General features: G+C 39.3%; 1 protein-coding gene, 1 long non-coding RNA gene and 1 pseudogene across 9 annotated transcripts in view; all 3 read right to left on the bottom strand.

Annotated features, from left to right (window-relative positions):
• Window positions 1-2,023: 2,023 nt before the first annotated feature.
• Window positions 2,024-3,179, bottom strand: LOC124852255. The gene is made up of 3 exons (XR_007032880.1): window positions 3,137-3,179; window positions 2,164-2,245; window positions 2,024-2,067 (listed from the first exon to the last, which is right to left on the bottom strand). It is a non-coding gene; the product is annotated as an uncharacterized LOC124852255 (long non-coding RNA).
• Window positions 3,180-4,681: 1,502 nt separating this feature from the next.
• On the bottom strand, window positions 4,682-10,657 carry LOC124852274 (annotated as a pseudogene).
• A 1,930-nt stretch (window positions 10,658-12,587) lies between these two features.
• Window positions 12,588-25,153, bottom strand: part of LOC118104051 (B-cell receptor CD22) — a 50,348-nt gene continuing 37,782 nt past the window's right edge. For all 8 annotated transcript variants that reach the window (XM_047340749.1, XM_047340751.1, XM_047340755.1 and 5 more), the window contains 8 exons: window positions 20,097-20,384; window positions 18,940-19,227; window positions 17,573-17,860; window positions 16,206-16,493; window positions 14,546-14,812; window positions 14,247-14,328; window positions 14,092-14,155; window positions 12,588-13,295 (listed from right to left, as the gene is read on the bottom strand). In XM_047340749.1, the coding sequence (XP_047196705.1) occupies window positions 13,143-13,295; window positions 14,092-14,155; window positions 14,247-14,328; window positions 14,546-14,812; window positions 16,206-16,493; window positions 17,573-17,860; window positions 18,940-19,227; window positions 20,097-20,384 (1,718 nt within the window). In that variant the 3' untranslated portion in view covers window positions 12,588-13,142. The remainder of the gene's footprint in view (window positions 13,296-14,091; window positions 14,156-14,246; window positions 14,329-14,545; window positions 14,813-16,205; window positions 16,494-17,572; window positions 17,861-18,939; window positions 19,228-20,096; window positions 20,385-25,153) is intronic.

The raw sequence follows: 25,153 nt of genomic DNA, 5'->3' as shown, positions 1-25,153 counted from the left end.
CTCTAAAGCAGATGCTGTACAGCAGGGGTATTCAACTAAAATTTAAAGAGGTCCAGTTAGAGAAAATTTCTTGAAGCAAAGGTCCGGAAGATCATAATGTCTAACTATTTAGTGTGATATATATTTAAGTAGCCTAGTAGTTGTATCAACATCTGCATGTACTAAATACCTGACTGTCAAATCAAATGAATTCAGTACGATTCAAAAACTTTTGACAATATTTATTGTCACGTAACATAGAACTGAACATATATGTATGATTGCAGATATGTATAATGTTCTCTCATTAACTAAATAAAAGTAGGGCTGCATTTCAAAATAAGAGAAAATAAATAAAATGTGAAAATTGTACATGTTCAAATAAAGGGCTTAACTTCAGAAAAATAAAATAAAGGGAGCAAAAGCTTGAATTTCCCTTTTTCTGTTTCACATCTTGACTCAAAAGTCTCAACCAATTTTACAGATAATATTTAATTTTACGTTTCTCTCCCTTTCTCCGTCTCACTCCTGTTTCTCCACTTTCTCCGTCTCACTCCTGTTTCTCCACTTTCTCCGTCTCACTCCTGTTTCTCTCCCTTTCTCCGCCTCACTCCTGTTTCTCCACTTTCTCCGTCTCACTCCTGTTTCTCCACTTTCTCCGTCTCACTCCTGTTTCTCCACTTTCTCCGTCTCACTCCTGTTTCTCTCCCTTTCTCCGTCTCACTCCTCTGTATCTCTCCCTTTGTTTTCTCTACCTGTATCTCTATCTTTCTTTTTCTTTCTACCGTCTTTTCATGTGTAACTTGCCTCTAACTCTCATCTGTCTGCACTGTAGAGTCGCAATGTTTACCGCCTGGAATGCACAGACTTGATTGGCTGAGTAGTATCACGTGGGATGGCTTAACTCGCATGCAATTGGTCTGTGCGTTTCCTCATCCGCTAAACGACTACCGTAAAGACTAGAAAAGCTGCGCCGGTTACAAATAGAAGCGCCCCGTCAGGTTTTAAATCATAACCTTCTGTTTTGGCTGTAGGTCCGGATCCGTACGGGACGGCTTCTGGGTCCGGACCCGGACCGCGGTCCGCCTGTTAGTGACCTCTGCTGTACAGGTTGTCTTTTAATTACTGGCCCCAGTATACTGAGATATAAGTGCACTGATAGACAGCTACTGACAGGGCAAACAGTGAGGGCAGGATATGGAAGTACAAGGAGGGAAAAGCAACAGCTTGAACAGTAAGAGACACATCTGCCTGTAGAGCCAGACTAATACTGATGATAGAAGATGGAAGGCAGTAGCTCTACATGGTCAATTTGAGGGGTTGTAGATATCCTGACAGATTATTTATTTACAATTTTTAAATCTAATGTGAACATGTTGTTGTCTTGTTTCAGATCCTTGCATCGTGTGTACTCAAAATAAAACAAATAAAACATTCTGGGACTTTGGAGGCTTTGTAATATCACCATTAAAACATATTTGATTACATATTATTGAAATTATGACATAATTTAGAGTATTTTGAAGAATTAGTAGTTTTACAGTTGTAACAGGTCAGAAGTGATGATCAGAGGCTTAAATATCCTGAATCTTATACCTATACTCTCCTTAATCACTGTTTCCTACGAGTTACAACATACAAATAGTCAATTAGAAATAGATTTTGAACTTTCAACAACTGGTAGTTTAATAATTTACAAATCTATTGTGTTAAGACAAGGTACTGCCACCGTGACCAGACACTTTGAATTAAACTCTTTTAAATATAAATCTTCTTGAGTTTTACTAAAGTCTCCATATATGATTGTTTTAACTTATTGTTTTCTTGTTTAAATTGTTGTCTCAACCTGGGACTCACCTGGGGCAGATTCAAAGTGCAGTAAACACCCAAACACACACACACACACACACACACACACACACACACACACACACACACACACACACACACACACACACAAGATGAGTCACTTCTGTCCAGATGTTTTCAATAAGAAAGTAGAATGGATTAAACAAATGTGTCATTACCGAAAAACCAGGAGGAGATTCGGTGTTTGTTGTTCCTTGTTGAACAGATTTCCTCCAGTATCTGAAAACATAGAGGGACATGATGTGGTAAAACATGCCAGACCATCTCTGAAATGTATTTATTGAATTTGATCAATTGCACTTCTTATTCATTCACCTTAAATTTACGACAATTACACTGATAATCATCAGGAGAAGTACAGCAGGAACGCGGAACTTCAGGATGTCCAGATAGTTTCCTGTGGTCAAAAGAGAGAGAGCATCATATCTGTCACAACTTCAGTCAGCTCTTAACATTTTCATTGTCTTATCTTATTTTTGCATGTAGTAATTCTCATGTCATTTCAGAATTCAGCCACTCCCCTGCTCTGCATCACCTCGTCCCACAGATCCCATTACCTGCCCCACCCCTGACTCACCTGCTTTCCATCACACATTAGTCACCCAGTATATATGCCAGCTCCTCTGTTCTCTGCCAGATCGTTTTGTGTGTTTTTCCTAGCTTTCCAGCGTTATCCCTTGATTCATTGTTCTGCCTGATCTCCGCTCTGACCTGCCTTCTGGACCCTGGATTCCTGTTTTGCCTGCTCCCTATCGGATTGGTTTGCTTTCTCTGACTGTCTGCCTGGCTTTCGACCCCTGATCATCCATTAAACCAGAACTCTTGCTATTCCTAAAACTGCTCTAGTGTCGTGCTTTTGGGTTCACGTTTGCCATTTTGCGCACGCTGACAATATCGACACTGAGTTGTGAACATGTAGAATTAGTTTCAACTTTATTCCATGTGCAGAGATTTATTTTAGACTGAACTAGAAATACTGTACTGCAGTTGTTTACCTCCGCCAACCAAGATTCTGATAAGGCCACTGTGACCTTTGACCACTGATATCTAATCACTTCACATCTTTGAGGACAAAACCTTGCCCTTTGACCACCAAATTCTTATCATTTCAACCCTGAATCAAACTGAACATTTTAATTTTAAGTTTAAAGAAATTCCCTCAAGACCTTCTGAGATGTCACGTTCACAGGACTACGGACGGACAACCAGAAAACTAGTCTGATATAAACCTCCCACATGTCTCCTGAGCAATAAAACACACAGTTTTAAGGCCTTGAAATTCACTCACGTTCAAACAGATGGACGGGATCAGACAAACTTTGGTCTACTTCATTTGCTACCGCAGTAGTAGACTCCTGGCTGGTTTGAGTACACTGTGTGTTTTGATGCTCGGACACAAGCTTATCCCTTTCCTCGCCTGACTCTTCCTGTACCATGAGTAGAGTTGGACTGGGGGAAAGCTGTGACTGATGCAGCTCAGCATCACGGAGCTCCTCCCGTCAAGCTCCTGCTTCTCTGACGACTTCATGATGTTTGTGTGTTTTGGAGAAACTAGCCGGAAATTCAGGAGAAGAAAAGACTCATTTCTGAACATCATCAAAGATCAAACATGAATAAAACAAATGAAGTGACATTATTGCTGCTCTTTAAAGCCAGACTGAGAAGAATGTGAAACTTTAAATGGGAGGATAAAACAGACTGGCTTTAGATTCACCTGGTGAAACTTTCAATTTTTCTCTTTGAAACAAACTACAGCCACTGATTTTAGGTTACTGTTCCTTTTTAACTTCAATGTTTTTTATCAGGTTTGCTAAACGTTATTTTGAATGATTTGTTGAATTTGCTGAATTGAGATTTTGAAGTATAAACAACCTGAAATGTAATTAAATAATATACAAATCTTTTGTACTAAGACAAAGTTGGGGAACAGAGCTTTAGAAACAAGAACCCTGAGGCTCTGAAACCCTTAACTAGCTTAAAACTAAAACTAATACTTTTATCTTACTTCATTCTCTGATTTCACGTAGTTCTAGTTTTTATTCTTTTATTTATTCTTTTATGACAGATTTGTGTAATGGAAAATTCCACTGACCAGGTGTCTCACTGCTGTGATACTGTCTACCTGACAGGATGGAACCCTTATTGTGTCTCACTGCTGTGACCTTGACAAACAGGGTGTATGCCCTTATTCTCTGATGTTTTCTTCCAACTGCTACAGCGGACGGACACAGCAGATGGACACAGATGATGATTTCATGTCTTTTTTTCATACTATGTTTTATGAAACGCCTCTTTGTATAAGTACTGGCTTTTGTGAACTTTGGGGCAGTTCCACTTTGAGCACCCGTGCTTGTTGTGTAACCTCTGCAGAGCTTACTATTAAAAAGACTCAAAGGCAACTCCAGTCTGAGAATCTCATTATTTCAAATCTCAAGATGAATTTCCATCACATTTGTAAGAAGAATTTTTTCATTATTCATATTTTGATGTGATTTTTGTTATTTGGGAAACACTTTGTAACATTGTTTTGAGAAGTGCTATTTAAATAATTTTTAAGGTAAGTTTGGAGATAGTGGACTAGGGAGCACAATAACATGCAAACCTGTGAAAAGAATTCATTGCATTACACAATTACATCACAAATTATACTAGAAGAAAACTTATAACTGCTTAAAGTCACAAGGCTTCAATTTAATAAATAATAATACTCTGGTGGAAGAATTACAGAGATTTAAGTACTTTAGGTCATTAATTTCTCAGGTGCTATTGTTTCAACTGTCAGAAGTAATAATTAATTTTGAAATACTGACCACTGAAAAAGACATGAGAAAATTCACTTTTGCATCGATAGTTTTTTTAAAGGAAAGTTTTGGTTTGATGTGTTTGGATGAAATCTAAAGTGGCAGCTGAAGAAAGTCGTCGGGGCAGGATTGGCATCGGTGTCACATGTTAACGTGAGAGAACCACCAACTTTCACTTGGTTATCAGAAGAGCCACTGACAGAAATGCTCGTCTTCCTCAGCTTATCTGGAAAAAGGACCCAAGTGAAATGACCTTTATCTCAACAACAGGTGAATCTGAAACAGAAGATTCTTTCAGGTTAATTCACAACCCAGATAGCATACGGATGTGGGCCACTTCAGGCAATGATCTGGCACTTCTGGTCTTCTCGTGGCCCAGGACAAATCTGGACCAAGACACTTGCTATGTGAGTGACGGTCCACTAAGAATGTAGTATTGTGAAAACTATGCAGAAGATTTTAGTTCAGAATTCAAATTCAACCAATACATGAGGACAAAGTTGGGGGACAAAGCTTTTGAAACAAGAGCCCTGAGGCTCTGAAACAGCCTGAACGAGGACAGACAGCAGACTGAGTCAGGAGCTGAAAACAAACTTTTATCTTACTTCATTCACTGATTTTACGTAAGTCTACTTTTTATTCTTTTATTTATTCTTTCATGACAGATTTGTAATTTGTTTTTAAATTTATATTCATATTTTGATGTGTTTTTACTTTTTTTGTTATTTGGGAAGCACTTTGTAACGTTGATTTGAGAAGTGATATTTAAATAAATCAAGTTATGACAACAGGCCACTTTAGTCATGTTGAAATAGACGTTTTCAGTTCAAAGAAATGTTGGATAAGTTTAATGAATGAATTAATTTACACCATAGTTAAAAGAACCCTGTGGAGTTTTTGACATTGTGGAGTAATGTTTTCTTCTTTTTAGAACCAGCACGTCTGATCAGTATTTACTTTAGACGCAGTAATGTAGAATATATCCTCCTTGTTTATCCATTCACCATCACAAGTGCATCATTCTACTCACATCTGACTTTAACCTCAGCTGGCTGTGACTTTCCTCTTCCAATGTCATTGGTGGCTTCACAGCTGTACAGTCCACTGTCAGAGGGACTGGCTGAATTCACCCTGAAGGTCTGAGTCTGAGTCTGTTGGACGATTTCCTCTCTCCCATCAGTCGTCTTCCTCCAGGTGACAGAGCTCACTGGTGGGTTGGACTCAACAGTACAGCTCAGTGTCAACGACACATTTTCCTTCACATCAAGACCAGGATTGGCTTGAACTGTCACATGTTTGGGACTGTCTGCAGTAACAAAAATATAGAAAACAGAGAACTGTCAGATTTAACCACTGTCAATATAATGGTCTTTATAATATAGAATGATCCTGCATAATATATGTTTTTATTTCATCAGGTGTAAATCAAGGTAAGTTTGGAGACAGTGGACTAGGGAGCACAATAACATGCAAACCTGTGAAAACAATACATTGCATTACACAATTACACAAGAAATTATACAATAAGAAAACTTACAACTGCTTAAAGTCACAAGGCTTCAATTTAATAGAATTATACTTTACTCTGGTGGAAGAATTACAGAGATTGAAGTACTTTAGGTCAATAATTTCTCAGGTGCTATTGGTTCAACTGTCAGAAGTAATAATTATTTTTAAAAACTGGACCACTGAAAAAGACATGAGAAAAATTCACTTTTGCATCGATAGTTTTTTTAAAGGAAAGTTTTGGTTTGATGTGTTTGGATGAAATCTAAAGTCGCAGCTGAGGTAAGTCGTCGGGGCAGGATTGGCATCGGTGTCACAGGTTAACGTGAGAGAACGACCAACTTTCACTTGGTTATCAGAAGAGCCACTGACAGAAATGCTCGTGTCCCTCGGCTTATCTGGAAAAAGGACCCAAGTGAAATGACCTTTATCTCAACAACAGGTGAATCTGAAACAGAAGATTCTTTCAGGTTAATTCACAACCCAGATAGCACACGGATGTGGGCCACTTCAGGCAATGATCCGCACTTCTGGTCTTCTCCTGGCCCAGGACAAATCTGGACCAAGACACTTGCTATGTGAGTGACGGTCCACTAAGAATGTAATATTGTGAATACTATGCAGAAGATTTTTGTTCAGAATTCAAATTAAATCAATACATGAATGTGAAAGAGGTAAAATGAGTGAAAATCACAGACACGCCACAAGCTGATGTGGATTTATCCAGAGCAGCCTGGTGACACTGGTGGACATTTGAGGGATGGATCCAATCCCCAGCTGACTCTGGCTTTGTGAGTTCGCCAGCGTATCACAGGGCCGACATCCAGAGAGAAATAACCATAATAATAATATATCAGCAGGATGTATTACCTAAAAGATAGAACATCAATAAAATGAATTCATCAACTTACATTTAACAGTGACTGTAATATTCCGGATCAAATATTTGTCCATGTTGTTCTGTGTTTGGCATGAAAACACCCTCCCATCATCCTCCCTGCTGGCTCTAAAGCTGAAGGTGGTTCTTTCCTTAACTTGATGAAAGCCTGTGACCTGTGTCCGGTCGATCTGAGTCACATCTTGAATGTGAGGGTTTGAAGGACATGAACTTGAAGTGGAGCATGTGAGTGTGACCTCGTCGGACTCCACCACGACAGCTGGTCCCTCAAAAGTGAGCGGGCATCGGTTTACTGAGAATATGAAAGCAAGAGAAATGTGATGATGTGTCTACACAACAGCTAAAGTCTTATTGTACAGTGTCACTGAGAAGATGTTATTATAAAAGAAGCATTGATTTTTAAAGGTGAAGCCGACTTGACTGGGAAACTATGTAGAGTGAAGCTATAGCCAAACTGCTCTAGAGTCATAACTGATCTAGAATAGTTCAACCATCGACTAAAAGTGAAGCCAAAGTGTCTAGATCGCCACCTGCTGCCTGACTGCGGTATAAATCTCACCTCGTGAATTTTAGTGAATGGGACATGGACCAAACTAAAAGTCAAAATACACATCAACTAAAATGATCTCAAAGATGGATTCTGTAGTTTTTATCACTGGTGTTTGTTCAAATGTTCGTTGCTCGGGGCATGAAGGACACATTTTCCCATAATTGTAATTTTATGTATATTCTGAAATGTATTTTAATATTCAGATTTTTATTATACATACCTTCAACGTTGAGGGTCACTTCTTCAGATGACCATCTGTCCCCCCCTACGAATTTCAAAGAATACTTTCCGCTGTCACTTCTTCTCAGGTCACAGATCAAAATACTGCACAGTGGCTTCGGCTCAGCAGAGTAACTATTCCTCCAACTTGAAGATGAAGAACCGATGTATTTCACTCTGTTTGCAAAGTCAGGACTGACCGGATGTGTCAAGGTGTTTGTGCTGTAAATGACAGTGGATGTAAAGTCTTTATCACTTTCGACCCATCGTCTATCTTTCATCCAAAACCAGTTTGCATCACGATCATCAACATCTTCTGTGACTTGGCAATTAATTTCAAAGCAGGATCCCTCAGTAGCTGGCAGCCCACCAGGTTCTAGTTTAAAGGGACTTGTAGAAACATCTGTCAGTGAAAACACAAGTGGAGAAGTCAGTTAATCTTTAATAAAAAAAAATACATTGTTTTCAAAGTGGAGAAATAAAATCCTTACGTTTTATTAGGGCCAGAAAAACCAACCACGTGACTGTCTGAGCCTCCATCTCATGTGGGACTACAACTGGATTTCTGAAACAAATAAAAACTGAAAAGTGGATAAAACATCATTAGATCACAGAACTTTTTCTTTTTACTGTAAAACATGTTATTTGCAGCTTGTCTCAGAATTTCCTTCTTCCTCTCTTCATTTCTTTTACTGACAGTTAGAGTTGTCTTTGTTTTGTTCCTCATTTCAAGATGGTTGTGAACTTGTGGTTTGAAAACACAAAGTCACCTCTACGCAGAATTTGTCATTTATTAAAGGAAAATAAATGAAATTATTTTAAACTGGAATATTTGGGCCACATGTTTTTGTTAATCTCAGAGGTCAGTTTCTTTTTCCCTTTAATAACTAAATTATAGTTTGTTTTCTGTTTTCTTTTTTAATTTTATTTGACATTAGCTACTTGTTCAAATCACTTTTATTCAAAGAAACCCCAGAACACATATAAAATATGTTGACTGCAAACATAACAGTGTCTTTTTTAAATTAAAATTTTTGAACCTTTAATCTGAAATATACTGTTTAAAAAGTCATATCTGGCTCTTTGGGTTCATCTCAGTCTTCAGGGAACTACGACATCTGAAACCGATGTTTGAGTTTTCATTTGGAAAAAGTATTTCATCTGAATGGATGAAATACTTTTAAATTATTATTATTATTATTAAGTGATCTGGAATCAAATTTTATTAAGAAAAAAATCATATTGTTTTATCCACAAAAATACAGTTTGTAATCAGTGTATATACTGTGAACAAAACTTCTGAAGCACTATATTTTATTATAATAGTTAGATAAATAACCATAGAAGCTTGTTCTTACCTCAGAGGACCCACTTGTATCAGTCTGTCACACACAGCCTCATTCCGAGAATGAGACTTTACAGAAAAAGGAAGTTTCCACACTTTGAAAGGGGGTGCAAAAAAGTGCATACTATCATGCAAGCCAGAAAACAGCTTCTTGTAGATGTTGTGACTACAGTGATAGCGTTCACAGCTTCTCACAGTATCTGCACGCAGATGCACTTCCTCCCCTTCCTCTTTTGTGAAGTCTTGTTCACAGGCACAGAGCAGTTTTCAGTACCACATATTGATTTGGAGAATTTATGCTCACATAGTATTTACAGTGTGTCTCTTTAAAACGTCATCTAACAATGTGAAAACGTATCAAAAGGGTTTGTGAAGAGTTGAATAAACATAAAAGTGCAGGTGAACAACACGTGAACAGGAAACATCGCACAAAGAGAAAAGCATTTCACTCTCCTCCCGAGAGCTGCAGCCACGATCTTCACAGCATCGGCCGCCATCTCATCAATGGCGCCGTTCAGAGCTTGCAGCATGGCGGTGAAGGAGCAGCTGGCATAACGGGCGTGTCTGGGCATGGCCATCTCCACCAGCTTTGACGACACCGTGGCCAAGTCCTGTTCTGCCGCCGCCAGCCGCCGCTTCACTTCCCCTTTGGTAACCTCCCCTGACAGCGCACAAGTCCGCAGCCCTTTAAGTCTCGGGGGTTCCACGCCTCGCTGTCGGGCCAGTCGCTCGACTGATTTGTCATCCAGGCACAGAGATAACTGTGCTTTCGTCAGGATCCGCACCGCTACACTCGAGTCCACCATAGAAGCCACCAGGGGGACGGGAATGGCAGACATCCCACCAGATAGCGATGCAGCGGCCCATACCAGAGCTTTGAAGGCCTCCTTTTTCTGGGTGACCAGGGCTGAGGTGAGTGTGGGAGAGCCAAGAGAAGGGCTTGGGCTCGGATCTCTGGAAGGTCTTTGCCCAAGTCGTCCAACAGACCAGGAAGTCAGACTTCTCCAGGGTGGAGGGTCTGACCACGTAGACTTTAGGCTGCATCACACCCTGCGACCTCAGTGTTTCCAGACTGGCTTTCCTCTTGTCTTCCAGGCTCTTCTCTGGATCTCCCACCGAAGCAAAGAGAACCCAGTACATCGTTTGTCTCTCTCCATGTATCCCTCAGGTTCGAATGGGGAGGTGTCGGGCACAGGCGGCAGGTCCCACAGCCGAGCGTCAGGGTGTTTAGGGTCAGGGTAGCCTGCCACGTCCTCTGAGGCCACAGGGTCTCAGCCGGAGCACCCCCTCATCCCCAGGTCCGAGGCCACGGAGGGAGTTGATGAAGGAGTCTTTTCCATCACCACGGTTTCCCACCACAGCCAAGTTGATCCTACTGATCAAGAGATCTTCCACCGCGTCCCTGACATCTGATAACTTATTGCTGTCTATGGATTCTTTCAGGGTCTCAAGGAAGCTCAGGCCTTTGAAAACATCAGCCATTTCTGCAGAGAGACACAGAGTGAATTATTAGAAGAGTCACAACAGGTCCTTTGATAAAGAACAGATATGATGGATACTATCTATCATCTATCGACTAATTCCACTAATCTCTCTCTATCTATTTAGTCTGTTGTTCTGTGACTTTCATATCTCGAGAAGCGTTCATCTTATCGGCTTCACACGTGACATGTGCATTGTTAAGGGCCCAAGGAAGTGCAGTGTGGAACTTTGCGTGATTTGGACACGCAATACGTTCAATAATAGGCTGATAAGCTTTGAATAAACAGGCGACCAGCGCTCTGCAGCAGAGGCGACTGGGACCCATCAACGGTTCTGTGGACTGAGTCCCACAGTCGGCCTTTAGTTTCCGTGGCAAATCAAACAGGCACGTTTACAACTGGCCCTGGTAACAATAGATAAAACAGGTGTCTTTGCAGTAGTAATGATAAAGCATTAACTTAATGTTATATTCTTAAGTAGTACTGTTAGTGGTGGAAAGTAAACATGTAAATATACTCCAGAACTGTGCATTTCTTGTTTTTTAATTACACTTCCTCTCTACAACTTATGACCCTTCACATGTCTTTAGTTATTCAGGAGAGCACGACCCAGACAAATACCTTCATCTGAAGTAAAGTAATCAGCTCCATGCAGGTCCGGACCTCGGTATTATTAAAAAATGCGTGTATGTGGGCGGTGGGTGAGTGAGTAGGCGGTGGAGTGGATCATCTTCTCGTGAATATACAAGGTAACGTAGTGTTAACGTCTCCTGCTCGACCTCCAGACCGGAGTCGGTGACGTACAGGGGAGATGTCTGTTCTCCTCCCGGGCTGAAGACGCTTCTCGCTTCAGGGTTCACACCCTTCACTTTTTGCAGCAGTAGAGAAATAACTGTCCGTCCGTCCATCCATCCATCTCTCTCTCTCTCTCTCTCTCTCGCTTCACCACTCACTCTCTTAAACACATGAAGCACTTTCTTAAAGGAGCCGCTCTACTCTTATAACACGAGGCCAATCAGTGAATTGACGGACAGAATCTACCCTGCACTGTTACAATGTAAATATATGAGCTGGGTTGTTGTGTTTCTTCACTGAGACTCAAATGAAGAGATTTCTTCAGACACACTTTCCTTTGGGAAGGCACAAGAGGCTGAAGTCAAGCCCAAGAGAGAAAGACAGAAAGGTGGTGATGATGAGAGAGAAGGACCAGTGTTCCCACTGTTCCCACCCAGGACAGAATCAGTATTATATCACTGTGCTGTTGAATACAAAGACTGTTCTGATCCTGTTCAAACAATGTAATAACCACATGTTCTTTGGCAATTAGAATGGAACTTACAGGCTCAAGGTAAATACACACCTAGCGGAGGTATCATAATAATATGGTATTTAATGTATAACACATTTTGCTTATGTGGATGCACTGTTTGAGACACGTTTCTATAGTTTAAATACAAAATGATGCAAACTCAAACACAATGGTAAGTCATCTATGCTATTGTCCACTGACATGGTTTTGAAGCTGCTGTTAACCAATAGCTGCTCCAAACATCTTAAAATGTGCATATTTAGATCGGGGGATACTGCCCTCCGGCTACGGGCCTGGCTCCATGGCAACTAAAATACTTACTCATTGATGCACCTGTATGAAAATGTAATAACGTATCTAATAATATCCTAATGTCTCAGAATTTGTACTTTTACTTTGGATACTCAAGAGTTTAAGTTCAGGATATAGTCATATACTTGATTTTATTTTACTTATTACTTAACTCAAGTAAATCTAAGGTTTACATGGTCCGTTAATAGAAATGCATCACAAGATAATGTCCATTTCATGATGCAATGTGTTTTGTGTGTACATGCATTCTTCAGAAACCCTTTCGCGCTGTGACATGTTCACAAATCCAACAATAATGTCAATAAACTTTAAAGTTCATCATTTGTTCCAACATATTTCATTTTATTTTGAGCTACAGGATATTTACATTTCAGGTGTGTGGGTTTGGATTAAGTTCACAACACTGGAAAGCACAAAAAAAACATTCAGCAGTGATTCTCAGCATTTCTTGTCTAACTGCATGTCATTTATATATATAGATTATATAAAAAGTTATTAATACAATCATTTTACACATTATTTACATTTTAAGTTGCAAAATAAGGATTTTAACTGTTTATCCCTCACATTTTGCTATGTTCACTGTTTTCCCCAAAACCTTTAATTAACAGTTTCAAATATTTATATTATAGAATATTTATATTCCCACCCAGGACAGAATCAGTATTATATCGCTGTGCTGTTGAATACAAAGACTGTTCAAAGACTGTACAATGAACTCTTCAGACTCTCTGTGATGACTTATTGTGAATATAAACTTCCTCAGGCCCGAGGTAGCTGTAAAAAGCAGGACGAGAACATCTCGGGTCAAATCCTAACGTCAGAGTATTAACTCTCATCTTCGTGTGAGCTGCTGGAGTCTCTGTTGGTCGTCTAACGTCGGGGCGTCGCTGTGAATCTCACCTGTGAATAGTGGAGCTCCACTTCACCTTCACTGGTGTGGTTGTCAAATAGATTTGGAGATGTTGGTGCACGTGCAGTTGCATTACTAATGTTTTCATAGTCCTGCAGGCTCTCTGGTTCATTCTAGGATGAGAGCGGAGGTAGTTTATAGATTATTTGTGTGAGAATTTCTGGAATAAATTCAACGAATAGGAAAACATAGAGACTGATATAACGAAATGAGAGGTCACAGTTCCTGACCTTTCTAACTCGCGTTGGCTTGGACACCTTCGCATACACAGGGTCTTCTTCCACCTTTCTTTGCTTCTTCCTTGAAAAACAAATATCAACATGACGTGTGCTGATCAATAACACCTTTGTTGTTCTGGTATTGTAACACAAAGATTAAATTCTCACTTTATCTTATTCTTAAAGTGCAGAGAAGTGTAGTTGACAGAATCGTCCTCGGTGTTTCCAGCTTGATGTCTTGTGGGGTTTTGTGCAGAGGCAGCCTGAGCAGACAGAAAACATCAGTGATTATCAAGCAGCAACTGAATCGCTTCACTCATGCTCTAAAATGGATGCTGTACAGGTTGTCTTTTAATTACTGGCCCCAGTATACTGAGATATAAGTGCACTGATAGACAGCTACTGACAGGGCAAACAGTGAGGGCAGGATATGGAAGTACAAGGAGGGAAAAGCAACAGCTTGAACAGTAAAAGACACATCTGCCTGTAGAGCCAGACTAATACTGAAACACACACACACATACACACACACACACACACACACACACACACACACACACACACACACACACACACACACACACACACACACACACACACACACACACACACACACACACACAAGGTGAGTCACTTCTGTCCAGATGTTTTCAATAAAGAAGTAGAATGGATTAAACAAATGTGTCATTACCGAAAAACCAGAAGGGGATTCGGTGGTTGTTGTTCCTTGTTGAATAGATTTCTTCCTCCTGTATCTGAAAACATAGAGGGACATGATGTGGTTACACATGCCAGACCATCTCTGAAATGTATTTATTTGATCAAATGCACTTCTTATTCATTCACCTTAAAACTACGATGGTTAAAATGATAATCATCAGGACAAATAGAGCAGGAACGAGGAACTTCAGGATGTGCAGATAGTTTCCTGTGGTTAAAAGAGGGAGCATCAGATAGAGCTTGACCTTTGACCCTTGGCTACCAAAATCAAATCAGTTACTCCTTGATTCTACTTGTGTGTTTGTGTGAAGGACGTAGGACATAGGACGTATGGACGGACAACCAGAAAACTAGTCTGATATAAACCTCCCACATGTCTCCTGAGCAATAAAACACACAGTTATAAGACCTTGAAATTCACTCACGTTCAAACAGACGGACGGGATCAGACAAACTTTGGTCTACTTCATTTTCTGCGACGCAGTAGTAGACTCCTGACTGGTTTGAGTACACTGTGTGGTTTTGATGCTCGGACACAATTTCATCCTTTTCCTCGCCCTGACTCTTCCTGTACCATGAGTAGTGTTGGACTGGGGGAAAGCTGTGACTGATGCAGCTCAGCATCACGGAGCTCCTCCCGTCAAGCTCCTGCTTCTCTGACGACTTCGTGATGTTTGTGTGTTTTGGAGCAACTAGCCGGGAAATTCAGGAGAAAAGACAACGTCATTTTCTGAACATCATCAAAGATCAAACATGAATAACACAACAAATGAAGTGACATTATTGCTGCTCTTTAAAGCCAGACTGAGAAGAATGTGAAACTTTAAATGGGAGGATAAAACAGACTGGCTTTAGATTCACCTGGTGAAACTTTACATTTTTTTCTCAGCAATTTCTCTTTGAAACAAACTACAGCCACTGATTTTAGGTTACTGTTCCTTTTTTAACTTCAATATTTTTATCAGGTTTGCTAAACGTTATTTTGAATGATTTGTTGAATTTACTGAAATAGATTTTGAAGTATAAACAACTTGAAATGTAGTTAAATAATATACAAATCTTTTGTACTAAGACAAGTTGGGGAACAGAGCTTTAGAAACAAGAACCCTGAGGCTCTGAAACACCCTGACTAGCTTAAAACTAAAACTAATACTTTTATCTTACTTCATTCTCTGATTTGACGTAGTTCTAGTTTTTATTCTTTTATTTATTCTTTTATGACAGATTTGTGTAATGGAAAATTCCACTGACCAGGTGTCTCACTGCTGTGATACTGTCTACCTGACAGGATGGAACCCTTATTGTGTCTCACTGCTGTGACCTTGACAAACAGGGTGTATGCCCTTATTCTCTGATGTTTTCTTCCAACTGCTACAGCGGACGGACACAGCAGATGGACACAGATGATGATTTCATGTCTTTTTTTCATATTATGTTTTATGAAACGCCTCTTTGTATAAGTACTGGCTTTTGTGAACTTTGGGGCAGTTCCACTTTGAGCACCCGTGCTTGTTGTGTAACCTCTGCAGAGCTTACTATTAAAAAGACTCAAAGGCAACTCCAGTCTGAGAATCTCATTATTTCAAATCTCAAGATGAATTTCCATCACATTTGTAATAATATTTTTTTACATTATTCATATTTTTATGTGATTTTTGTTATTTGGGAAGCACTTTGTAACGTTGTTTTGGGAAGTGCTATTTAAATAATTTTTAAGGTAAGTTTGGAGAAAGTGGACTAGGGAGCACAATAACATGCAAACCTGTGAAAAGAATTCATTGCATTACACAATTACACCACAAATTATACTATAAGAAAACTTATAACTGCTTAAAGTCACTAGGCTTCAATTTAATAGAATTATACTTTACTCTGGTGGAAGAATTACAGTGATTTAAGTTATTTAGGTCAATAATTTCTCAGGTGCTATTGTTTCAACTGTCAGAAGTAATAATTAATTAAAAAAACAGGACCACTGAAAAAATACATAAGAAGAATTTACTTCTGCATCAATAGTTTCTTTAAAGGAAGTTTTGGTTTGATGTGATTGGTTTAAAAAAAAAAAGCCGCAGCTGAAACACTCACATTTCACCACCAACTTCTTCTGCTTGCTGTCCTTTGAGCCCTCACTGTTCTGGGCACGGCAGACGTACAAGCCAGCGTCGGCTGAAGTCACATTAATCTTGTGGTAGAGAGAGTTGATGGGTCGTGAATAAAGATTATTTTCAGTGATTTTTAAAGACTGAGGATTTGTGTTGATCCTCATCAAGGTGAGATTTGACTGTGGGAAACTTTCAACAGTGCAGCTGACGGTGATGGTTTGACCTTCTGTGACCTCAGAACTCATAGACAGTATAGGTTCAGTGGGCGGATCTGTAGAGAGGAAGCAGAATCTTCTTTAAAGAAGGAACATTATGATTTTATTGTTTTTCTTCCCTCTAGTCTGTGTTACATAGTTTTTTTGTAAATGTAAAAGTTCTGCAGAGCAAAAAATCCAACAATCAGTGGTAAAGGGAGCTCCTCTCCTGAAGCTCGTAAACTCCTCTTCATCAGTTCAGCTGCTACGATTTATTGTACTAAGACAAAGTTGGGGGACAAAGCTTTTGAAACAAGAACCCTGAGGCTCTGAAACAGCCTGACTAGCTTAAAACTAAAACTAATACTTTTATCTTACTTCATTCTCTGATTTCACGTAGTTCTAGTTTTTATTCTTTTATTTATTCTTTTATGACAGATTTGTGTAATGGAAAATTCCACTGACCAGGTGTCTCACTGCTGTGATACTGTCTACCTGACAGGATGGAACCCTTATTGTGTCTCACTGCTGTGACCTTGACAAACAGGGTGTATGCCCTTATTCTCTGATGTTTTCTTCCAACTGCTACAGCGGACGGACACAGCAGATGGACACAGATGATGATTTCATGTCTTTTTTTCATATTATGTTTTATGAAACACCTCTTTGTATAAGTACTGGCTTTTGTGAACTTTGGGGCGGTTCCACTTTGAGCACCCGTGCTTGTTGTGTAACCTCTGCAGAGCTTCCTATTAAAAAGACTCAAAGGCAACTCCAGTCTGAGAATCTCATTATTTCAAATCTCAAGATGAATTTCCATCACATTTGTAATAATATTTTTTTACATTATTCATATTTTGATGTGATTTTTGTTATTTGGGAAACACTTTGTAACATTGTTTTGAGAAGTGCTATTTAAATAATTGTGCAGGTAAGTTTGGAGATAGTGGACTAGGGAGCACAATAACATGCAAACCTGTGAAAAGAATTCATTGAATTACAAAATTACACCACAAATTATACGATAAGAAAACTTATAACTGCACCACTGAAAAAATACATGAGAAAAATTTACTTCTGCATCGATAGTTTCTTTAAAGGAAGTTTTGGTTTGATGTGTTTGGTTGAAAAAAAAAGCCGCAGCTGAAACACTCACATTTCACCACCAACTTCTTCTGCTTGCTGTCCTTTGAGCCCTCACTGTTCTGGGCACGGCAGACGTACCAGCCAGCGTCGGCTGAAGTCACATTAATCTTGTGGTAGAGAGAGTTGATGGGTCGTGAATAAAGATTATTTTCAGTGATTTTTAAAGACTGAGGATTTGTGTTGATCCTCATCAAGGTGAGAGTTGACTGTGGGAAACTTTCAACAGTGCAGGTGACGGTGATGGTCTGACCTTCTGTGACCTCAGACCTCATAGACAGTATAGGTTCAGTGGGCGGATCTGTAGAGAGGAAGCAGAATCTTCTTTAAAGAAGGCACATTATGATTTTATTGTTTCTCTTCCCTCTAGTCTGTGTTACATAGTTTTTTTGTAAATGTAAAAGTTCTGCAGAGCAAAAAATCCAACAATCAGTGGTAAAGGGAGCTCCTCTCCTGAAGCTCGTAAACTCCTCTTCATCAGTTCAGCTGCTACGATTTATTGTACTAAGACAAAGTTTGGGGACAAAGCTTTTGAAACAAGAACCCTGAGGCTCTGAAACAGCCTGACTAGCTTAAAACTAAAACTAATACTTTTATCTTACTTCATTCTCTGATTTCACGTAGTTCTAGTTTTTATTCTTTTATTTATTCTTTTATGACAGATTTGTGTAATGGAAAATTCCACTGACCAGGTGTCTCACTGCTGTGATACTGTCTACCTGACAGGATGGAACCCTTATTGTGTCTCACTGCTGTGACCTTGACAAACAGGGTGTATGCCCTTATTCTCTGATGTTTTCTTCCAACTGCTACAGCGGACGGACACAGCAGATGGACACAGATGATGATTTCATGTCTTTTTTTCATATTATGTTTTATGAAACACCTCTTTGTATAAGTACTGGCTTTTGTGAACTTTGGGGCAGTTCCACTTTGAGCACCCGTGCTTGTTGTGTAACCTCTGCAGAGCTTCCTATTAAAAAGACTCAAAGGCAACTCCAGTCTGAGAATCTCATTATTTCAAATCTCAAGATGAATTTCCATCACATTTGTAATAATATTTTTTTACATTATTCATATTTTGATGTGATTTTTGTTATTTGGGAAACACTTTGTAACATTGTTTTGAGAAGTGCTATTTAAATAATTGTGCAGGTAAGTTTGGAGATAGTGGACTAGGGAGCACAATAACATGCAAACCTGTGAAAAGAATTCATTGAATTACAAAATTACACCACAAATTATACGATAAGAAAACTTATAACTGCACCACTGAAAAAATACATGAGAAAAATTTACTTCTGCATCGATAGTTTCTTTAAAGGAAGTTTTGGTTTGATGTGTTTGGTTGAAAAAAAAAGCCGCAGCTGAAACACTCACATTTCACCACCAACTCATTCTGCTTGCTGTCCTTTGAGCCCTCACTGTTCTGGGCACGGCAGAAGTACCAGCCAGCGTCGGCTGAAGTCACATTAATCTTGTGGTAGAGAGAGTTGATGGGTCGTGAATAAAGATTATTTTCTGTGATTTTTAAAGACTGATGATTTGTGTTGATCCTCATCAAGGTGAGAGTTGACTGTGGGAAACTTTCAACAGTGCAGTTGACGGTGATGGTCTGACCTTCTGTGACCTCAGACCTCATAAACAGTAAAGGTTCAGTGGGCGGGTCTGTAGAGAGGAAGCAGAATCTTCTTTAAAGAAGGAACATTATGATTTTATTGTTTTTCTTCCTTCAGGGTCAACAACACATTTTCCTTCACATCAAGACCAGGATTGGCTTGAACTGTCACATTGTTGGGACTGTCTGCAGTGACCAAAAATATAGAAAACAGAGAACTGTCAGATTTAACCACTGTCCAATATAATGGTCTTTATAATATAGAATGATCCTGCATAATATATGTTTTTTTATTTCATCAGGGTTGAATTCATGGTTAATTTGTAGGTAGTGGACTAATTTATCAAAGGGAGCACAATAACATGCAAACCTGTGAAAACAATACATTGCATTTCAACACAATTTATACTATTGTGGTGTTGAATTATATCACAAGAACACTTACAACTCAAAGTCACAAGGCTTCATATCAACAGAATGATACTTTACTCTGGTGAAAGAATTACAGAGATTTAAGTAAAAGTAGAAATATCGCAGTACAAAAATACTCCATTACAAGTACAGGCCCTGAATTCATAATTTAAATAAGCAGCACAGTAGTTTAGCAGGAGTATTCATTAAGTGGCAGAGTGGCACCACGTAACATTACTGGATCATTATTATTAATAATTTATAGATTAAATTACTTCATATAGGGTCTGGTAGTTTATTGATATTTTCTAAGCTCTACAGTTCTTAATCAAATAGACACATTTACTTTAGGTCATTCATTTCTCAGGTGCTATTGTTTCAACTGTCAGAAGTAATAGTTAATAGAAAAGTACATGAGAAAAGCTACTTTTTCATAGATAGATTTTTTAAAGGAAGATTTGGTTTGATGTGATTGGTTGAAAAAAAAAGCCGCAGCTGAAACACTCACATTTCACCACCAACCACTTCTTCTTGCTGTCCTTTGATACCTCACTGTTCTGGGCACGGCAGACGTACAAGCCAGCGTTGGCTGAAGTCACAGTAAACGTGTGGGAGAGAGAGTTGATGGGTCGTGAATTAAGTTTATTTTCTGTGATTATGAAAGACTGAGGATATGGGTAGGTCCTCGCCAAGGTGATAGTTGACGGTGGGAAACTTTCAACAGTGCAGTTGACGGTGATGGTCTGACCTTCTGTGACCTCAGACCTCATAGACAGTATAGGTTCAGTGAGCGGGTCTGTAGAGAGGAAGCAGAATTTTTTTTAAAGAAGGCACATTATGATTTTATTGTTTTTCTTCCCTCTAGTCTGTGTGACATAGGTTTATTGTAAATGTAAAAGTTCTGCAGAGCAAAAAATCCAACAATCAGTGGTAAAGGGAGCTCCTCTCCTGAAGCTCCTAAACTCCTCTTCATCAGTCCAGCTGATACGATTTATTGTACTAAGACAAAGTTGGGGGACAAAGCTTTTGAAACAAGAGCCCTGAGGATCTGAAACAGCCTGAACGAGGACAGACAGCAGACTGAGTCAGGAGCTGAAAACATACTTTTATCTTACTTCATTCACTGATTTATCGTAGGTCTAGTTTTTATTCGATTATTTACTCTTTTATGATTTTTGTAGCAGACCTGACTGGGAAACTATGTAGAGTGAAGCTATAGCCAAACTGCTCTAGAGTCATAACTGATCTAGAATAGTTCAAACCATTGTGGTGGCAATTTCTGTTTAATAATGATACTCTATTGTATAATAATACACACATAACATTGTCTCTCAGAAAGTTCAACTCTAACACCTGCAGGTGGGCTCACCCCACACAGCCACCTAGTGTAACGTGTATAGAATGAGCACAGAGCACAGGAGAATCACTTCACTTATACAATCAGAAGCCCCTCCCTGCGAGGAGCAAAAGGTATTCTTCAGCCTCTTGATCTCTGACCAGGTTGGGCAGAGTTCCTGTCTCAGATCTCCGTCCCAGACCCCTGGTGTGACTTCTGGTGTGAGACAATCTGTCTCCGAGATCCTCTATCTTCATTTACAACATCAAAAGACCCCAGTCCTGTATACAATGCAGAGTTCCCCTCACCCATCTATATCAGACACACTAAGTAAACCCCTGCAGTGAAGCAATTGCTCAGTCACACATGTGGGGGCCATAAACACTTCCTTCTGCAACTTCCGTAGTTAAGTCACAGAAAACATTTGTTCATACTTTCTTCTACATACACATTACACAAATGCAAATTCTGCCATTACACCATCGACTAAAGTGAAGTGGACCAAACTAAAAAGTCAAAATTCACATCAACTAAAATGATCTCAAAGATGGATTCTGTCGTTTTTATCACTGCTGTATTTTCAAATGTTCATTTTTCATGTACGTTTTCTTATTAATTAATAAATTGCGTTGCTCGGGGCATGAAGGACACATTTGTCCACTAATTGTAATTTTATGTATATTCTGAAATGTATTTTAATATTCAGATTTTTATTATACATACCTTCAACGTTGAGGGTCACTTCTTCAGATGACCATCTGTCCCCCCCTACGAATTTCAAAGAATACTTTCCGCTGTCACTTCTTCTCAGGTCACAGATCAAAATACTGCACAGTGGCTTCGCCAGCAGAGTAACTATTCCTCCAACTTGAAGATGAAGAACCGATGTATTTCACTCTGTTTGCAAAGTCAGGACTGACCGGATGTGTCAAGGTGTTTGTGCTGTAAATGACAGTGGATGTAAAGTCTTTATCACTTTCGACCCATCGTCTATCTTTCATCCAAAACCAGTTTGCATCACGATCATCAACATCTTCTGTGACTTGGCAATTAATTTCAAAGCAGGATCCATCAGTAGCTGGCAGCTCACCAGGTTCTAGTTTAAAGGGACTTGTAGAAACATCTGTCAGTGAAAACACAAGTGGAGAAGTCAGTTAATCTTTAATAAAAAAAAATACATTGTTTTCAAAGTGGAGAAATAAAATCCTTACGTTTTATTAGGGCCAGAAAAACCAACCACGTGACTGTCTGAGCCTCCATCTCATGTGGGACTACAACTGGATTTCTGAAACAAATAAAAACTGAAAAGTGGATAAAAACATCATAAGATCACAGAACTTTTTCTTTTTAATGTAAAATGTGTGATCAATGTTCTTTTTCAGCTTGTCTCAGAATTTCCTTCTTCCTCTCTTCATTTCTTTTACTGACATTTAGAGTTGTCTTTGTTTTGTTCCTCATATCAAGATGGTTGTGAACTTGTGGTTTGAAAACACAAAAGTCACCTCACCTCTACGCAGAATTTGTCATTTATTAAAGGAAAATAAATGAAATTATTTTCAAGTTGAATATTTGTGCCACATGTTTTTGTTAATCCCAGAGTTCAGTTTATTTCTTAATAACTAAAATATAGTTTGTTTTCTGTTTTCTTTTTTAATTTTATTTGACATTAGCTACTTGTTCAAATCACATTTAATCAAAGAAACCCCAGAACACATACAAAATATGTTGACTGCAAACATAACAGTGTCTTTATTAAATTCTAATTTTTGAAGATTTTAGTCTGAAATATACTGTTTAAAAAGTCATATCTGGCTCTTTGGGTTCATCTCAGTCTTCAGGGAACTACGACATCTGAAACTGATGTTTGAGTTTTCATTTGGAAAAAAGTATTTCATCTGAATGGAAGAAAAAGGGTTTTAAATTATTATTATTATTATTATTATTATTATTATTATTATTATTAAGTTAACTGGATTCAAATTTTATTCAGAAAAAAATCATCTTGTTTTAACCACAAAAAATACAGTTTGTCATCAGTGTATATACTGTAAACAAAACTTCTGAAACACTATGTTTTACTCTAGTAGATTAACATCATGAGGAGATAAATAACCATAGAAGCTTGTTCTTACCTCAGAGGACCCACTTGTATCAGTCTGTCACACACAGCCTCACTCCGAGAATGAGACTTTACAGAAAAAGGAAGTTTTCAAACTTTGAAAGGGGATGCAAGAAAATAATGAGCTTACCCTATCATGCAAGCCAGAAAACAGCTTCTTGTAGGTGTTCTGACTACAGTGATAGCGTTTGCAGCTTCTCACAGTATCTGCACGCAGATGCACTTCCTCCCACTTCCTCTTTTTGTCGTTGTTTGGGATGAAGTCTTGTTCACAGGCACAGAGCAGTTTACAGTACTACATATTGATTTGGAGAATTTATGCTCACATTGTATTTACAGTGTCTCTATTTAAAACGTCATCAAACAATGAGAAAACGTATCAAAAGGGTTTGCACAAGTCCGCAGCCCTTTAAGTCACGGGGGACTTACTTAAGCCAGGTCCCACAGGTGAAGGTCAGGGTGTTTAGGGTCAGGGTAGCCTGCCACGTCCTCTGAGGCCACGGGGTCGAAGCAGGAGCCCCCTCATCCCCAGGTCCGAGGCCACGGAGGGAGTTGATGAAGGAGTCTTTTCCATCACCGCGGTTTCCCACCACAGCCAAGTTGATCCTACTGATCAAGAGATCTTCCACCGCGTCCCTGACATCTGATAACTTATTGCTGTCTATGGATTCTTTCAGGGTCTCAAGGAAGCTCAGGCCTTTGAAAACATCAGCCATTTCTGCAGAGAGACACAGAGTGAATTATTAGAAGAGTCACAACAGGTCCTTTGATAAAGAACAGATATGATGGATACTATCTATCATCTATCGACTAATTCCACTAATCTCTCTCTATCAATTTAGTCTGTTGTTCTGTGACTTTCATATCTCGAGAAGCGTTCATCTTATCGGCTTCTCACGTGACATGTGCATTGTTAAGGGCCCAAGGAAGTGCAGTGTGGAATTTGCCGTGATTTGGAAACGCAATACGTTCAATAATAGGCTGATAAGCTTTGAATAAACAGGCGACCAGCGCTCTGCAGCAGAGGCGACTGGGACCCATCAACGGTTCTGTGGACTGAGTCCCACAGTCGGCCTTTAGTTGCCGTGGCAAATCGAACAGGCACGTTTACAACTGGCCCTGGTAACAATAGATAAAACAGGTGTCTTTGCAGTAGTAATGATAAAGCATTAACTTAGAGGAAACCTGAACTAAAAAGTTAAATAATAATAATATATTAATGTTATATTCTTAAGCAGTACTGTTAGTGGTGGAAAGTAAACATGTAAATATACTCCAGAACTGTGCATTTCTTGTTTTTTAATTATACTTCCTCTCTACAACTTATGACCCTTCACATGTCTCTAGTTGTTCAGGAGAGCATGACCCAGACAAATACCTTCATCTGAAGTAAAGTAATCAGCTCCATGCAGGTCCGGACCTCGGTATTATTTAAAAATGCGTGTATGTGGGCGGTGGGTGAGTGAGTAGGAGGTGGAGTGGATCATCTTCTCGTAAATATACAAGGTAACGTAGTGTTAACGTCTCCTGCTCGACCTCCAGACCGGAGTCGGTGACATCTCTCTCTCTCTCTCTCTCTCTCTCTCTCTCTCTCTCTCTCTCTCTCTCTCTTCACCACTCACTCTCTTAAACACATGAAGCACTTTCTTAAAGGAGCCGCTCTACTCTTATAACATGAGGCCAATCAGTGAATTGACGGACAGAATCTACCCTGCACTGTTACAATGTAAATATATGAGCTGGGTTGTTGTGTTTCTTCACTGAGACTCAAATGAAGAGATTTCTTCAGACACACTTTCCTTTGGGAAGGCACAAGAGGCTGAAGTCAAGCCCAAGAGAGAAAGACAGAAAGGTGGTGATGATGAGAGAGAAGGACCAGTGTTCCCACTGTTCCCACTGTTCCCACCCAGGACAGAATCAGTATTATATCACTGTGCTGTTGAATACAAAAACTGTTCTGATCCTGTTCAAACAATGTAATAACCACATGTTCTTTGGCAATTAGAATGGAACTTACAGGCTCAAGGTAAATACACACCCAGCGGAAGTATCATAATAATATGGTATTTAATGTACAACACATTTTGCTTATGTGGATGCACTGTTTGAG

This window comes from Hippoglossus stenolepis, chromosome 8 (assembly GCF_022539355.2).
Source record: "Hippoglossus stenolepis isolate QCI-W04-F060 chromosome 8, HSTE1.2, whole genome shotgun sequence".
NCBI lineage: Eukaryota > Metazoa > Chordata > Actinopteri > Pleuronectiformes > Pleuronectidae > Hippoglossus > Hippoglossus stenolepis.
Note: the sequence above shows the minus strand (reverse complement) of the source record. Positions and strands in the feature narration are given on the sequence as shown.